At 42.0% G+C, this 19,220-nt stretch overlaps 1 protein-coding gene across 2 annotated transcripts in view; it reads left to right on the top strand.

Moving 5' to 3' along the window:
- Positions 1–19,220, top strand: part of LOC129194167 (E3 ubiquitin-protein ligase NEURL1-like) — a 32,534-nt gene that overhangs the window by 10,335 nt on the left and 2,979 nt on the right. For both annotated transcript variants that reach the window (XM_054799183.1, XM_054799182.1), the window contains 2 exons: positions 54–375; positions 17,110–17,808. In XM_054799183.1, coding sequence (XP_054655158.1) covers positions 54–375; positions 17,110–17,808 — 1,021 coding nt within the window. The remainder of the gene's footprint in view (positions 1–53; positions 376–17,109; positions 17,809–19,220) is intronic.

Genomic DNA, 19,220 nt, shown 5'->3' with positions numbered 1-19,220 from the left:
TGTTTCTGTGGCAACACACCTGCTTCCTTCATTTCCGCTTTAACGTCCTCCAGATCACAGACAGCCAGCGCTCCTGGCAGGGCGCGCTACGCGTCGGCTTCACAACGACGGACCCGTCCGAGATAAACCCAGAAATGTTGCCCAAGTATTCGTGTCCCGATCTGGCTGCGAAGCCCGGCTTCTGGGTGAAAGCCCTGCCAGAAGAGCTGCTGTACGCGGGGAATGTCATCTCCTTCTGGGTGAACAAGAAGGGCCGTGTGTTCTACCAGGCTTACAACAGCAACCCCAAGCGGTTGTTCAGCCATGTCGACACCTGGAATCTCCTGTGGGTTCTCATCGACGTCTACGGACAGACCAAAGGAGTCCAGCTTCTTGGTGAGTACGCATCACCATCTGATGCTTCATGCAGCGCTTCTACCTTGCCACGCCCACCCAAAATAGCTCAGTGGAAAAGATGGTGGGATTAGCAAGGTTGGACGCACCAAACAACGCTCCCTGGAGGCTTTTTTAAAATTCTTTTTACGTTTAAAGGGTCAGTGGATGAAAGGAGCGTGATCGTTAACAGCATCTTCTCGCTGGGTCACTGCTTGTAAACTTTGGAGAAGCATTGATGAAAAAACAGCTGTGGCCCATTTTTGAAAACAATGCAGAAAAAAGGACTTTATTCTTCCAGCACGCGTGAATAAGAATTTCCCAGAAGGGCTCAGCCTCTCATGTTGGAAGAGCGCTCGAGTGTCCTAACTTTTTCCAATGAAAAATAACGATGTCCTTCGCCTTTTGGTTGCTTAATTACGTGGAAATGAAACCTATGTGGCTCCAAATATACGAGGCTCAGGAAGGATGACTGAAACGTAACCACTTCTTTTCTCAAGAAATCATCATTCATTCATCATTTATTCCTGCAAAATCACAGCCTGTGGGCCCGAAACAAAGACCCGCAAGGCATGCTGGGAGTCGGGAGTGATGCCGACTCCCAGCATGCCTTGCGGTAATAGTAGTAATAGTAGTAGTAGTAGTAGTACTAATAGTAGTAGTAGTTATAGTAGTAGTAGTAATAGTAGTAGTAGTAGTAGTAATAGTAGTAGTAGTAGTAGTTGTAGTAGTAGTAATAGTAGTAGTAGTAGTAGTTGCCCCCGGGGGTCTTTGGACACGCCTGTAAAAGAGGCTGCTAATAAGAGGGGGGCAGGGGGGAGGTTCCCTAGAGTGCTATGATGGACGTTACAAAGCATGTGACCTCATTTGTTATGGAATCACAGGAGTGCCAAAATTAAAAGGCAATACGTGTGGAAATACAACGAGAATCAATAATACAAAAACTATACAAATGTAGTCATATTTATTTACTATTTTGTCTTTGTTTTTTCCGATTTGCTGTTGTTTTTCCTGTTTTGTATTTGTCTTTTCCACTTGCGTTTTGTCATTGCATTCGGTAATACCATGCAAATGCGGAAGAATGACCCGCCCACGTCATTGTGCCAGGATGATGACTGCTCCATACGTGATTACACCATTCCTGCCTGCAGGGGCTATGTAGTTAAGGAAACTCGGGAGCCCGGAAATAATGTCACGGACAGAAAGTAGACGCAAATGCACGTTTATCAAAAGTAAACGGGGAAATTTAAATATGGTGGACGTGGACGAATTGAGAAGAGGTGTTCAACGAGAATTATGAGCAATTGCTCGGTTGGTGGAAAATGCCATGGAAAGTTTTGATAAAAAAAGTCTTTAAAGGCTATATCTGCGTTGATGAATGCAGATATGGATGAAGCTGTGTGGCGCAATCTTTAAGCGGTAAATGCCTTCTTTTATCTTATTTTAATTTCCCCCGTTTACCTTTGAATGCCCCGCCCACAGTCATTCTTCAGCATTTGCATGGTATTACCAAATGCAATGACAAAACGCAAGCGGAAAAGACAAATACAAAACAGGAAAAACAAAAACAATATAGTAAAAAATATGACTACATTTGTATATTTTTTTATTATTGATTCTCTTTGTATTCCCTTTTAATTTTGGCACTTCTGTGATTCCATAATTTGTGTCAGTGTGCTTGACAGCAACAGGCACTCGCTATCTGGCGGTGTGATGTCTGCCATCCAGCGCCAGAGTGCCACTATCTGGGGGTCCGCTGGCGTCACGCCGCATGCAGCTCTTGTCCAAGAAACGAGAGCAGTGTGTCGGTCATCCCGAGGGGGCGGATGATGTCAGGTCTGCGGGGGTGTTTTGGTTTTTTGTTGTTGTTGAAGACAATCAAGCCTGTGGAATGTCTCACTCTTGGCGTGCCAGTCTGAACGTGACTTCATGTGTGGCACGCAGACGGGGGGCTGATGCTAGTTTGTATGTCATGCTTGCGAGCAGCCGTCGTGCTTCCAGCTGCAGGCTCTTAGAATCCGCTTTGCACAAATATGACACAGCAAGCTTGCACATGTGCAATTGTATTTTAGGGTTGCACTTGGCATCCTAATGAGGCGCCAGCTGCAAGAGCAAGCCCGGTTCCACCTGCTGTGGGCCCAAAGTTATCTCCCAATCAGTCCACGTCTGCAGCACTTGTTTTTGGGAGAAACAAACGGAGCGTGGAGCTGTGAGTCAGCTCTACGGAGCGGACGGAACGACCTTGCTTTTACTTGCGAGATGGGTTGCAAAAAAAAAAACATATTATGAACTTGCAGGCACAAAAGCTGTCCAAAAAGAAAAACCAAGACTTCAGATCAATCACGTCAACGTTCTTCTGTCTTCTTTGGTTTCTGCTAAATTGCGAGACGGCCTCAATCTCAGTCTTGCAGGACTAAATTGTGCTCTTCTAGGATGCTTAAGTAGTTGATCTGATTTACTTTTCATTATTTTTATATCATTAAACTAATCAATTTAGAATGACTGACAATTATATCCAGTATGTACGTAATATACAGTATGTATGTAATATAAAGTATGTACGTAATATACAGTATGTATGTAATATACAGTATGTATGTAATATAAAGTATGTACGTAATATACAGTATGTATGTAATATAAAGTATGTACGTAATATACAGTATGTATGTAATATACAGTATGTACATAATATACAGTATGTACGTAATATACAGTATGTATGTAGTATCAGGTATGTATGTAATATACAGTATGTACGTAATATCCAGTATGTACGTAATATACAGTATGTACGTAATATCCAGTATGTACGTAATATACAGTATGTATGTAATATAAAGTATGTACGTAATATACAGTATGTATGTAATATACAGTATGTACGTAATATACAGTATGTATGTAATATACAGTATGTATGTAATATACAGTATGTACATAATATCCAGTATGTATGTAATATCCAGTATGTACGTAATATACAGTATGTATGTATTATCAGGTATGTATGTAATATACAGTATGTACATAATATCCAGTATGTACGTAATATACAGTATGTATGTAATATACAGTATGTACGTAATATCCAGTATGTACGTAATATACAGTACGTACGTAATATCCAGTATGTACATAATATACAGTATGTATGTAATATACAGTATGTACCTAATATACAGTATGTATGTAGTATCTAGTATGTATGTAATATACAGTATGTACATAATATCCAGTATGTACGTAATATAAAGTATGGACATAATATACAGTATGTATGTAATATACAGTATGTACGTAATATCCAGTATGTACATAATATACAGTATGTACGTAATATACAGTATGTATGTAGTATCTAGTATGTATGTAATATAGAGTATGTACATAATATACAGTATGTACGTAATATACAGTATGTATGTAATATACAGTATGTACATAATATACAGTATGTATGTAATATACAGTATGTAGGTAATATCCAGTATGTACATAATATACAGTATGTACGTAATATACAGTATGTATGTAATATACAGTATGTACATAATATCCAGTATGTACATAATATACAGTATGTATGTAATATACAGTATGTACCTAATATACAGTATGTATGTAGTATCTAGTATGTATGTAATATACAGTATGTACCTAATATACAGTATGTATGTAGTATCTAGTATGTATGTAATATCCAGTATGTACATAATATACAGTATGTATGTAATATACAGTATGTACGTAATATCCAGTATGTACATAATATACAGTATGTACGTAATATACAGTATGTATGTAATATACAGTATGTATGTAATATACAGTATGTACGTAATATCCAGTATGTACATAATATACAGTATGTATGTAATATACAGTATGTAGGTAATATCCAGTATGTACATAATATACAGTATGTACGTAATATACAGTATGTATGTAATATACAGTATGTACATAATATCCAGTATGTACATAATATACAGTATGTATGTAATATACAGTATGTACCTAATATACAGTATGTATGTAGTATCTAGTATGTATGTAATATACAGTATGTACCTAATATACAGTATGTATGTAGTATCTAGTATGTATGTAATATCCAGTATGTACATAATATACAGTATGTATGTAATATACAGTATGTACGTAATATCCAGTATGTACATAATATACAGTATGTACGTAATATACAGTATGTATGTAATATACAGTATGTATGTCGTATCTAGTATGTATGTAATATACAGTATGTACATAATATCCAGTATGTACGTAATGTACAGTATGTACGTAATATCCAGTATGTATGTAATATACAGTATGTACATAATATCCAGTATGTACGTGATATCCAGTATGTACATAATATACAGTATGTATGTAATATACAGTATGTACATAATATCCAGTATGTACGTAATATACAGTATGTATGTAATATACAGTATGTTTGTAATATCCAGTATGTACATAATATAGAGTATGTACGTAATATACAGTATGTATGTAATATACAGTATGTACATAATATACAGTATGTACGTAATATACAGTATGTATGTAGTATCTAGTATGTATGTAATATAGAGTATGTACATAATATACAGTATGTACGTAATATACAGTATGTATGTAATATACAGTATGTACGTAATATCCAGTATGTACGTAATATACAGTATGTATGTAATATCTAGTTTGTACGTAATATACAGTATGTACCTAATATACAGTATGTATGTAGTATCTAGTATGTATGTAATATACAGTATGTACATAATATCCAGTATGTACGTAATATAAAGTATGTACGTAATATACAGTATGTACGTAATATACAGTATGTACGTAATATACAGTATGTATGTAATATCCAGTATTTGCAATGCATGTGTGTGTGTTTGTGTGTGTGTGTGTGTGTGTGTGTGTGTGTGTGTAAATAAACAGGGAGATAAAGAAAAATAAGAAATGGATATTCTTATCACTCACTTAATTGAGATGTACAATTTGCTACATTTATGCTGGATGCTGGAAAATACGCTGAAAACAAGTCAAGTTACCTTAGCTGCCGTCATGTCATGGAACGCAACCCCCCATTGCTCATAATAAGACGGTTTAAATGTTGTGCTCGTGTTACTGAATAGATTTTCAGACATGCTTGGTTGAAATGTCCACTTCCTGTGTACGTACAAGCACACACTACATCATCCTGTCCCGTCTGTGATCCTCGTCTCCATGAAATTCCGTACCAATGCTCGTATTTCAGACATGGTTGCTCATGGTGATGAATGATGATGAGTTCATTGAGAAACTGATGAATCTGATTCAAATGTTTCATCCTTCGACGGCCCAGGTAATATACGTATGATGTGATGTGAACATTCAACACTGGAATGATTATTATTCTTTTTCTATCACTGTGACTATGATTCTGTTTCCTTCTGCTGTATCTGCTGTATATCCAGTACATCTTCACAAGCTCCACGCTGTGTATGTTAACCACTAATGTCCCATGATTGTAGCTGGACTTGGCATTCAGTCTCATCCTTTTTGTTGAATTATTGCACGGCTAAATGGCAGATGTTTGTGACTGGCGTGATATTCATGCCCCCGCGACCCTAATGAGGAGAAGCGGTATAGAAAACGGATGGATGGATGCCGTGATATTCTCTAAAAGTCGTTGCCGTGCTGAGATTGCAGATTTGGCGGGAACGAGTGGCGAGGTATCTTGAGGCTAAAAGCGTTTGTTGTTTGCACAAACAGTAACTCTTACGTGTGGGAGCGTCCATTAAGCGGGCTACTGTTGTCCATTTCTTACGTGCATTAAAGCCATCAGCTTGCATTGCGGAGCGCTGCTGCCGCCGGGCCTTAAAGCCTGCTAGCTGGCCTGAGATCAGAGAGCCGGCCTTAAAGCCGCAATGGAGGTTGCGTAAGGGCGAATGCAAAATGAAACTGTTGAAATGAAATTAAGCCTCGGGGTTGGGTGCTCTTGACAATGTAGGAGACATCTCTTACATCACCACACTTGTCAATACGCACCAGAGACGCATTAGGTCTTACACAAGCGTCTGACAAAGAGTGTCCTCAAGTGTGTTTTATGTCGTGTTTGTCTGCTGCACTTTGGCCTCGGCGCTGTACGCAGCACGTGTTTGATTACATAAAACAGACCAAATAGATTTGGGGAGGACGAGGATGAAGGTGCAGCTATGGGATTTGCTACCACAGTTTGTGTAAGCTAAGCCTTCTACTCCTGAACCGCTGCACACAAAAGGGTGAAAATGTGACAAAACATGCACCCCAACTGTGTTGCCCGTGCTATTATTTTTCAGACAAATACACCACATGGTGGCGCTGTTATTAAACCCCAAAGTTTCACCCCATAAGTCGTATAAGACATGAAATTTCAAACAACAAAAACGTCGTCTGTAACTTTAGGGTGCTCAGTCGAATCACCACAAAATTGGGTACACCCTTTGAGGGGGCTGATGAGCACATGTGTGGGAAAGTTGAGCAAGATTGGTTGCAAAACGTGGCCACCATCAAGCAAAATGTCTTTGCAGGGACTCATTGACCTTTTGTCTTCTGATGATAAAACTCTGAGAATATCTGTATTACAAGTATGCTAGTACGCTAGTACGCTAGTACGCCAGTACGCTAGCACGCTAGCACGCTAGCACGCGTCTGCCAAAGCCTGTGGAGCACAACCTACAGGGGGCGACACAAGTGTCCAAATGTTTTCACATGACTGCCTCAGGCAGCGTGCGTGTTTACGTGCGTGTTCCACAGCGGAAGAAGATGCAAGCGTCTTCATCACATACACAAGAATGGAGAGATGACAGTCGCAGGGACACGGCGGGAGACAAATATAACACCGAGACGTTTGTGAGGTGTGATTGTTTGTGCTGCAAATGTATTTCTCTTTCCAACGTCTCCTGACTTGTGTAACCCAGCGACTACCTGGAACCCAAAGAACCAAGTGGGGGGGTAAGTCGCTGTTGATGTACTGCACTGCTGATGGGGGTGTCATACAACTTCTTGTCAAATAACCCCAACTGTCCCTTGAAGTGGTTACTGCTTGTTCCGTGGAGAGTGAAGGCTTTATGCCACCTATCCTCCACGCCGGTCTCCTTGCCAATCACATCTCCACATTTGGCAACCCTCCATGTGAGTAACATGTCGACAGCAGCACGACCGTGCTAACGCCGGTGCTATCTATGAGTTTTGGCAACACAGCCCACGCTCGTGGTTTCAACACATAGAAGCCCAGTTCCGACTGTGAGGACTAACACAGGAAATGACAAAGTATTTCCACGTAGCGGCCGCGCTGGACCTCCGCTTTCTGTCATAACACACCAACGGCATGACGCACAATTTTAGTGGTTTTCAAACTGAAACTGATACCATGGTATACCTTGAAACCGGTACCCGGCCCACGTCAAGACGGTACACACGGTCGTCTCAGCACAGCTAAAACAATGCAAGTCTTGAAAAGAGAACAAAAACTTAGCTCAAGTTTGTTCCAGAATTAGGTCACATGCTACCTGCACTTTTCCCTCAAGTGGAGCACAGACGGGAATTCTCTACATTCCTGCTGTCAAAAAAAGTAATGTAACTCCCTTTTTTTACACCAAGTGTTTGTCTCCCAGTCCCAAAAGGCCACACTGGTTTGTTCAAGCATGATGGATTCCTGCCAACTTATATAAGCCCAACAAGTCAAAGGCGTCTTTTGATGGATGCAAGAAACTCCACTAGGGGTTTTGTTTACTAGAAGTGCATGAGTCACTTAATCACTGACACAGTGCTAGCAGTCCGCGAGGCCTGGCGTCAACTAGAATCGTCTGCAACTCGTCTCTGTGGCCTTTGGGGAGGAGAAGAATTTGAAATGTCTTTGAGGAGAGGCCCCGTCGCTCTCAGGTGATGAAGACATCAGTCATGTAAGATTACATTAAGACGGGAGTGGAGACAATTCTCCTGTGTTCTTTTTATACGCTGGTACGCTAACACTCTGAGGACGCCACTTTCCACCTCAGGAGACACAGCTAGAAGTTTCACAACTACGGCAGGAAAGTTTTCAGCGCTGAATGTACTAGCGGTACAGGGAGAGACTATGGATGGGTTGGATTCTACAGCGCTACCTTGAAGATGCTGTTCAAGCCACATTTAATGGAATTGTATTGGAATTCACTAAATCACGCAAGACTTCCATGCCAACCTTTTGCTAAATCGCGCAAGACCTCTCAGATCTTGCGAGACTTCCTCAAAACCTGCAAGACTTTCACTAAATCTTACGAGACCGCTGCTAAATCGTGCGAGACTTCCTAAAATCTCACAAGACTTGCACCAAATCACGCAAGCATTCTGCAAACCTTGCAAGAGTTCAGATAAATCACAAGACTTCACTGAGTCACAAGACGCCCACTTAATTATGTAAGATTTCCTCACATCTTGAAAGACTCCCGTTAAATCACCCAGTAGTTCCGCAAGTCCTGAGTTTTACTCAATAATGAAAGACTTTCTCTAAATTATGTGAGACCTCTTCAAATCTTCTACTGCGTAAACACGTGCTCAAATCTTGTAAGATTTTTGCTCAGTCGCACCAAACTCTCCTAAATCCTGCCAGAAAAATCTTGTGAAATTTGCACAAAATATCTAAATCATGTGAGTCTTGTACTAAATCACCCGCGACTTTCTCCAATCTCACAAAACTCCCACTAAATCACACACGTCTTCCTCAAATCCTGTGGGACATGTGAGACTTTCACCAAATCTTGCAAAACTTTGTCAAATCTTGGGAGTCTTCCAAAACATGATGTGAGACTTGCACTAAATCACTAGAGACTTAGACTTCCGCTAATTTTGAGACGTCTGTTAAATCAGACTTAAATAAGACTTCCTCAAATTTTGCGAGAAGTCCACTAACTCACGTTAGACTTCCACTAAACCCTCGAGACCTCTGCAAGACTTCCACTAAGTAAATTAAGATTTCTGCAAGTCTAATAAATCACAGTTTCTCAGGCTTAATGATACAAGACTTCTTCAAATTTCGTGAAACTTCTGCTAATCACGCAAGACTTCCACACGTCTCGCAAGATTTCTTCAAAATCACTCATAGTCTACTCATAAATACTGTGGGAATTTTGCTAAATCTTTCACATAATCTGGCAAAACTTGCTTAAATCTCAAGACTTCCACAAAATCACCAGACGTCTGCTAATCTTGAGAGACGTTTGTTTCATCACATGAGACTTTCCCAAATCTCTCCAGATGTCCACTAAATCATGCAAGACTTCCGCTCGACCTCTTGAGACCTCTGAGAAATGATGCAAGACTTTTTTTAGTCCCACTAGACTTCCGCTAAGTAAAGCAAGACTTGTGTAAATCTTGTATGATTTGACTAAATCACGTTTCCTCTGAAGTCATAAGATCTCATGGCATGAGACGTCCTCAAATGTCGTGAGACATGTGCTAATCACACAAGACTCCTGCACATCTTGCTAGATTTCTGCTAAAACACGTGAGACTTCCTTATGTCACATAAAACTTCCTCATATCTCAAAACAAAACTTCTAAATCATGCAAGATTTCTGCTAATTGAGGCGAGACTTCCTGAAAGGCGAGCCACAGAGGAAAGCTGTGGCCAGAGATGCGGCATTGTGAATTCCCCCCTCCACCTCCACAAAATCCATCACTTTGCTATCCTGGTTTTACATCAGCTCTCTGGTATGCAACGGTCATCATCCGGGCAACGCTTTGCTTATCTCGAAACTGGATCTTCAAGGTAGGTGAGAGTGAGACATCAGCGTAGAGATGCAGTGAAGTCAACTGAAGCTGACTGTACTTCCCCCTCTTGGTGTTTATTTTTGGAGCGTTACAAAGCGTGCTTATTGTTTCACGTGTCAATAAGAGATTACGTAGCCATGTTTGATTTGGGGATAAGATCGTTTTAAATAGAGAGGGGTCACTTTGTGGCATACAAGACACACACGGCACAGACAACAATGGGTCACCTTGGTGGTTGGCAGGGAAGAATAATGCCCCCATATTCTAGTACTATGCCCATACCATACAAAATAGTGATACCATATAGATTATGTGAGCAGATAGAGATGCCATTGTAATATTAGAGGCAAAAATGACCCAAAAAACACGTTATGCTGCCCTCAGTCTCACCTTGGTTAAAACTGGTCTCTTTACCGAGAAGTAGAGACTTCCTCATCTCTTCTGACACTTTTGTTAAATCACACAAAACTTCCTCAAATTGCCTGACATTTGGCAAATCTTGCAAGATTTCCGCTCCACTACTGGAGACTTATTGAATCATGCAAGACTTCTTCAAAAACTTGCGAGACGCATCCAAATCGCATATGACTTCCACTTAATCACGCAAAACTTTCTCCAATCTCACAAGAGTTCTGCTAAATCTGCAAAACCTCCTCAAATCTTGTAAGATTTCCGCTACATCACTGGAGACTTGCTCAAATCTTGCAAGATTAGTCTTAAATCACATGACTTAAGCTAAGTCACATTAAACTTCCTCAAATGTCTCAAAACTTCTGCTAACTGATAAGATTTCCTCAAATCTTGCAAGACTTACTCAAACAATGTGAGACTTACATCAAATCTCTTGCAAGACTTACTCAGATCTTGAAAGACTCACTAAATCACATGAGAGGCACTCAAATCACGTGAGACTTGTGTTAAATCTCTCACAGTTTCCTCTGATCTTGCAAGACTTTCGAGATTTCCTCTACTCTTACGAGACTTGCTCACATCACGTGAGACTGTCGTTAAATCTCGCAAGACTTCTGCAAACTCACGTTAGACTTCGTCAGATCTTTCCAGACATTTACTAACTCACATAAATCACATGAGACCTCTGCTAAATCACGTGAGACCTGCTGGCCCGGCATGCGTACTCATTTTTGCAGTTGCACAGGGATTGTTTTGACAATGTAGTCAAAAAAAGCAAAGTACTACTTACTCGCTCTTTGCCAAGTAAGCGTAACGTAAATGAGTCCGTTTTCGATTCAGTGGTTCATCCCAGTCGTCCATGAACCACCAAGCAGCGTATTAATGAAATGCCAACCATCTATCACGGCATGTTTCCAGCCACAGGCAAGCGGTTATCAGAAAGGCAAATATCATTTAGAATTATTATTCCAAATCCTAGTGAAGCACAGTTGTTCCACATTCGGAGCCCATCAAAGCAATAAATCATCTGAAATAAGAATGATTCTTTTCCAGGGAACCAACATTTAAACCTGATTACAAAGTGGAGACCATTTCCCAACGTCTCCGCTTTAGAAACTCACTGAAGCTTGTAACCTCTCCTCAGGTCCCCGCAGAGATAGGACATGCCTTTTTTGGGTAAAAAGCGTCCGGCTTGACACCACTGGTTTCTAGCTAGCTGCAAATTGTAACGAATGTCATGCGCGTTTGATTGCAGGGGCTCTGCTAGGCTAAAGATGCCAGTCTTGTGTGTTTATTGGATGCAAGCGTTACGTCTCATCTGATGTTGATTCCTTATGTTGATATCATCCATCCTAAAGTTTCATAACCCTCTTGCTCATTCTTTCATGAGCCTCCTTTCCTTTTTAGGCCCTGTCTCGACAGATGACTTCACTTTTCAACCATCTCTTCTAGATGTTGTCCTGGATCGGCCCCTGCTTAGTGCAAATCCCCAAAAGGTGCAAGGGCGCCAGTGCGTGTTTAATGCATTTTTGACCACACCAGCGCTCCATGTCCAAAAGGCCAAGGAACAAAGTAAACTTGCGCATGCATCCAAAACTTTAGCGGTTTGGCAACATTAGGCACACCTGCACAATAGAATGAATAGTTGAGAAGCAGCTCAGCGTGACGTCGTGAAGCTCTGCATGCCAACAGTCACACCCAAACACTGAACACGCTTCATTTCTGTGATGTCTGTGGTCTCTCAGGCTTTACATGTTTTTATACACGCTTGTACCGGAGGACTGTATGTTCTACTTTTAACAAATCATTCAATGGCTTCATGAAATTATAATATTTATATACAAATAATCATTTGTCATATCATCATTTTACATGTATTTTATGATATTATTATTATTTAATAATTTATTATTTATTAATTATTATAAATATATATTTATTATTTCCGACTCCCCGACGACCTGGACACCGGCCTGCACGTGCACCCGGTCCACAGCGCGCACGTGCACCTGCCGGACCCTCACACGGCCATGCCGCTGCCGCACGCTGGCAGAGAGGGGGCCGTGGTCTTCACCAGCCGGCCTCTGGAGTGCTGGGAGAGCGTCCACGCAATAAATATATATTTATTATATATAATATATTATAAATATTTTGTGCATATAATGTATATATTGAAATGCAATATTAATATATAAATAACTTATATTTAATATAACCATTTGTGTTTAACAAATATATAATAATGAATAATAATGTCATTCTTGGATGTTCCCGTTAAACTAAACAAAAAAACAAAAAACTTTGGTGAAATTCTGATTTATTTACAAAAAAACCTACAAAATAGGCAACAACAATCTGAGAACAATATGTATTTTGTGTTGTCAAGGTCAAAAAGTGCCATTTGGCTGCAAATTTGATGCAGAAAATCAGTTCTTTAAATATGTACAGTAGCAGTCAAAAGTTTGGGGACACGTCATCATGCTATTGAATGAGAAGCTGTCTCCAAACTTTTGAATGGTGCTGTATAGTTCACATTTGGTTTATATTTGGTAAACGGTATCTTGGTAAGCTTTACTGAAGTGTATATTTGAGGTATACTGGATAGATATTTTGTAGGGGATAGCTGTTTAAGCCTTGATGGAGGTTCTTGGCGGTTTCTTCTTGGACGTTTATGAACTTGACGTGTTTTATTTTTGAGCTCGTGGTGCCAACCTCCGTGCCAGGTTACACCTTTATGTCGCCTGTTGTCAAGCAGGATGACATTCATGGCTCGTCTCCCGTCCAGACGAGCATCTTTTCCCGTTGACGTTAACGTTTGGGTAAGAACCGGCTCTTCCGGTTTGTGGTTGAGTGCGTGTGCCAAAGCCAAGTCATTGCATTGCACCTTCCTACCAGGCTTGGTTTTTGCATTTCAGTTGACATATTTCCCAGCATGAACGCGTATGTGACGCAGCGGTGGCCAATGTTTATCGTCTCTCTGCATTTTAGTGACAAAGTTAGGACACCCCGACACAATGAGAAGGTGAGTGTCGACGTATTTCAGTGCTTGACTTGACGCCACTTGAGAATCTCATGAGATTGAAAAGCTTTTTTTATTTTTTGCTCCCTCAAGACCACTTCATCCTTTTCACGTCTTCCCTGCACTTCATCACGTCTTTGTTTGGCCTCTTCAGACTCGCCGGTCGCCAAGCAAAGCGGTTATTGAACACGCCGGTGTGGAATAGAACGGCCATTGTCCCGGCGACGTGCTAATCTCAATGCACCGCAGCTCGGGCGCTTTTTAAAAGACTCAATTATTGAGTGTCTAAGCTGCGGGCTTCTTGAAACCCACACTTGTTACGACTTTCACGGGACCATTCTTCATCATGTAGACGGAATAATCCAAAACTAGGAGGGTTTAAGGTTTAGAAACACGACACTAAGGCTGAATCCCAATAGCACCCCTTAGCCCTCCCCCTTCTTCTTACCCAGCCCCCACCCCTTTCTCATTGTCATGTGCTTGCTGGCTGTGACGGAGGCAGATGACACAATTCAGTTGTCCATCAGAAATACTTTCCACCATAACGTGAAGCATGCGCTATTTCACTGTTATATCGTACCACGAAAAAAACGGCTTACGGCTAAGTCATGCGTTTATGAGGATAAAGTCATACATTGATGAGAAAAAAGCTGTAAATTTATGAGAAAAAAAGTTGTAAATTTACAAGAATAAAATTGCTGACTTCCTATCCATCCATTTTCTATGCTCATTAGGGTCGCGGGGGGAAGGTGGAGCCTATCCCAGCTGACTTTCGGCGACAGGCGGGGTACACCCTGGACTGGTGTCCAGCCAATAGCAGGGCACATATAGACAAACACTCACATTCATACCTACGGACCATTTAGAGTCTCCAATAAAGCTAACATGCATGTTTTTGGAATGTGGGAGGAAACCAGAGTACCCAGAAAACCCCCACACACACACGGGGAGAACATGCAAACTCTGGAAATACTACCATAACAGTAATAGTACTACGCAAATAGTAGGCTACTACACAAATAGTGCCATCAAAACTATGTTTTTGAAATATGTTTTTTCTAATTATGAATACAACTTTTTTCTTTTATATTTTGATCATATTTTATATACGTGTTTAAAAATGTATTTTTTTTAATTTATGAATAGAACTTTAAATTCTAAATTAGTAACAATAATATGTGAAATCTTTGTTTTTTTTGATGAAACAAAACCAATGTTTCTAGATTGTAGGCTCATTCAAATGTCCACATCATCCCATTCATGTCCAACACATTTTTTTTCAGAAACTGGACCTACTGTATACACTAATAATCCCGCATGCTTGATGTGTTTGTCATTTCACGCCCGTATGAACTCATTCATTACCAAAGACGCTTTTCCGTTTTTTTGTGAGGCGACGACACAACAAAAGAGGTCACTTTTTTTCTAGAGGTCACTTTTACAAGCGCATTTGATAAGAGCTCGGCAGGGATCTTTTGCATGTATCGACACGCTGCAAGCAAGGAGGAAGCGAGAGAGCGTGGAGGAGTGTGGCGTGCAGAAGGTTAGGCCTTGTAGGGATGTTTTAATGCTTCCACACGCACACACACGTGCACACACACAGTTCAGCTCCAAACGTGTCCTTTGAAAGATGGCTGGGATTGAATGAGTCTTCACTTATAATCCAAAGTGTGCGTGTGTGCGTCGTAAAGGCACCGTGCACGCTACAGTACATTGTGGTGGCGTCGATGATGCAAGCACGCCGTAAATGAAGCGTAAACGTCCACTGAGAGGAGGTCAACAGTTCATCAGGTCAATCCCATCGATGAGCATCTTTTTTATTTCCTTTTTGTGCTTCTGTGTACTGAAAAAGAGGAGAAATGTCAACGCAGGACGGACTCGTGATGGCAAGAATAGAAGTTATCTGAAGCGATAAGCGTGCTAAGAATAAGAAGCTCGTGCACGCTCCTTGCAGAGGAAGTCCTTGACTTCAAGGAGTTTATCAGCAACCGGCCGGAGATGTGCTCTCTCCGGGTGATAAAAGGTGAGGCCCCCCTCTCTCAGCGGGCCGCGCACGTCTTCGCCGTCCCGGGGGGAAACCCAAAGCGGTGGCGTCTCCCATGTCTTGTCTAACTTTAGCTGGAGTTTGAGGAACGCCAGCGTGGCCGCGCCACACGGAAGGACGCGCTTTATGCTTCCTGTTTTCAAGTTGGGGGAATTAGAGCGGGAATGTTTGAGCCCCCACCGCCCACCGTTTGTTACGTAAACATCGCCGCAGCTTGTCTTTCCACTTTTTGAGGGCTTCATGTACAGTAGACATGGCCACATGATATACACTATATTATACAACATGGCCACATCACTATGTATTGTTATTATTATTATTATTATTATGATTACAGTCTATGAAGGTATACTTCATTGTATTTTAGTTTGCTTTTATCACGCATTTTATTGTGGTATGCCTGGTGGTGTAACGCTATGTTTTATTTTATTTGTTTTTAGTACGTTTTATTTTTATTATTATTATTATTATTGTTGTTGTTATTATTACTTTTTTTAATGTCATTGGTTTATTTGATTTTTTGTCTTATTTCATTTCTTTTTCATGATGTATTTAGTTTGTTTTTATTTCATTTTATTTTATTTAGTCTTCATCTTTTTTTGGTATTTTATTTACATCCATGTTGTGTTTTATGCTGTAAATTATTATTTTATTTATTCAATATTTTATTCATGTATTTGATTTAATTTGTATTATATTTAATCATATATTTTATGTAATGTTTTAAATGGTTTTCTTATTGTAGTTGTTTGTGTCACCTTTTATTCTGTTATTCATTATTTTCTTTATTATGTATTTTATTTATTTTATTTTATTTTGTTATTATGCGTTTTATTAATTGAATCTTTGTATTATGTTTTATTCAGTTATGATTTTATTTATGACATATTTTATTATTCTAATTGTTGGTATATTTTGACCTTAGAATGGTATCGTATTTATTTATGATGCATGTGATTCATTAGCGAGTGGTTTTATTTTATGATTTGTGTTCATTGTGTTTATTGACATGCAAGGAGCAGCTCGAGCAGCTTCCACTCTTCTGCAAAGATCCACTTTGCTATTGAAATGCATGAGAAGACGTGGTGGTTGTCTACAGCCGCGTGTGTTTTGGTGCTTCTGGTTCGTTCCAGCATTCTTTCTCATACTCGTGATCGGTGGCCATCTTCTTTAGTCGTGTGTTACATAAAGCAGTTGCGCTTGGTTGGCGGCGTACGCTAGTGACTCACCTGCAGCTACGACACCCCCATCATTGTCCAAACATGCCAGCAGCACTCGTGCAGCCCCAACCAGGACACCGCCACCACCAAGACACGAGTATCTTGGTCCTCACTCGTTATTTAGACAGTCAAGCTGCACACTGACTACTCTACAGCAGGTGTGCTTGATGTGATGACCATGTGACCATGTGACCATGTGACCATGTGACCATGTGACCATGTGACGTGTTCCTGTGTCTCCACAGACAGCGAGGTGGTACCGCAGGACTTCGGGACTCTCAGCATCAGACGCAAATCGGTCCAGCAGAGGAAGCGCGGTGCCCCCCTCCCCCTCAGCCTGTTTGGAGAGGAGCACCTTCAGGAATGCTGCGAGGAACACGGTGGCCATCATCATCATCATCATGATCATCATCACTCCTTTGACCACCTCCAATGGCGCCAACACTCTCAAAGCGAGCCTCGGCGCTCGCGGCTCCCCGACGACCTGGACACCGGCCTGCACGTGCACCCGGTCCACAGCGCGCACGTGCACCTGCCGGACCCTCACACGGCCATGCCGCTGCCGCACGCTGGCAGAGAGGGGGCCGTGGTCTTCACCAGCCGGCCTCTGGAGTGCTGGGAGAGCGTCCACGCAATGGTGCGCACCAGCGGCCCGGCCTCCCTGTCCTACGGCGTGACGTCCTGCGACCCGTCCACGCTGAAGCCTGGGGACCTGCCGTCCAACTTGGACTCGCTGGTGGACCGCAAGGAGTTCTGGGCGCTGGACAAGGTGTCGGTGCCTCTGCACAATGACGACGTCCTGAGCTTTGCTGTGACCGAGGAAGGGGAGGTGATGATGGGCCACAATGGCGTCAGTGTGGGGGTGCAGCTGTGCGTGGACAACTCCAAGCCACTCTGGATCTTTTTTGGTCTCCATAGCAACATCTCCCAACTGAAGATATTAGGTAGGTCGGCTTCATTGCCGTGTTCTCCGTGATGATGCGCTACTGAACGTGATTGCACTGAGGGTGAAGATGGCATCCATCCGCCATCCTTCCTCCTCTTCCTCTTTGCTTGGAAATGTTCTCCAGACCTTTCCCACTCAAGCTGCGTGAGAACGCGGGGGAGGGGGGAAGGAGGGAGGGAGGCGCATCTCCACCACCGGGTTGCCGTGGAGACGTGTAGCCAGCCATGTTGCTCCCACATGTGGCTCCTCTGGTTCCCCCTGGTGGGCAGACGCAACTAAATGAATCCGCTTGGAATTAAATGCTTTTACCTTAAACTCATGTTGGTACCATCCATCCATCCATTTTCTATTCCGCTTCTCCTCATTAGGGTCGCGGGGGTGTGCTGGAGCCTATCCCAGCTGACTTCGCGCGACAGGCGGGGTACACCCTGGACTGGTCGCCAGCCAATCACAGGGCACATATAGACAAACAAGCATTCACTCATTCACTCTCACATTCATAGCTAAGAACAATTTAGAGCCTTCAATGAAGCTAACCTGCATGTTTTTGGAATGTGGGAGGAAACCGGAGTACCCGGAGAAAACCCACACACACACGGGGAGAACATGCAAACTCCACACAGAAATGCCCAAGGGAGAATCCAACCCAGGTCTTCCCATCTCCAGGCTGTGACTGTGTGGCCAACATGCTAACCACTAGACCACCGTGCGGCCCCGTATTGGTACCTTTGTGAGTGTTAAGTTGCTGTGTGATGAGTTTAGCATTCTTGGAAGATGACCTCCTGCCATTTCCAACAGGTGGACAAGCTCATTGTGAGTTTTTTCCTAACTCATGATTGGCTGCTGCAGATAAGGAGCTATCTGGGCCTCACGCCACAGTACGCCATTTCATGGCGTATAGTCCCATGCAGCTAAAGCGGGCCTTACATCCCGACCACACGCACGGCGTGGCCAGCACGTAGAGGAAGTCGGGTATCAGAGGGGCTGCAAGTGCGTCGTACTTATGGAGCAAGTGATTGGTGACGCCCATGTGCTTGCCGCTCGCCCTCCGTCGGTAGCGTGTAGATGGAGAATCTGTGCGGCTTAAGGCTTAACTAAAAGTACCTGTGGACAAATATTGTCCAAAAATGAGATATAGTTTCTAGATATCAGCTCTTAAATGAAACCATATGAGTTCTATTTGTTATCATTCTATTTGTCCAAAGAAACGCACCTTTAGGTGCCGATTACGTCTACGAGAAAAAGAAACAAGGCTGCTCTCGTCAACGTGTCTCCTCGTGACCGCATGTGCAAACGTGCTTTAGTGGGTGTGGCTTGATGGTACGGCACATGTGTTTTAGTGGGTGTGGCTTGATGGTACGGCACATGATGGGAAGAATAAAGACACATACTTTTTCTACTAATACAATT

Source organism: Dunckerocampus dactyliophorus, chromosome 14 (genome assembly GCF_027744805.1).
Source record: "Dunckerocampus dactyliophorus isolate RoL2022-P2 chromosome 14, RoL_Ddac_1.1, whole genome shotgun sequence".
NCBI lineage: Eukaryota > Metazoa > Chordata > Actinopteri > Syngnathiformes > Syngnathidae > Dunckerocampus > Dunckerocampus dactyliophorus.
The sequence above is the reverse complement of the archived record's forward strand: the minus strand, read 5'-3'. Positions and strand labels throughout refer to the sequence as shown.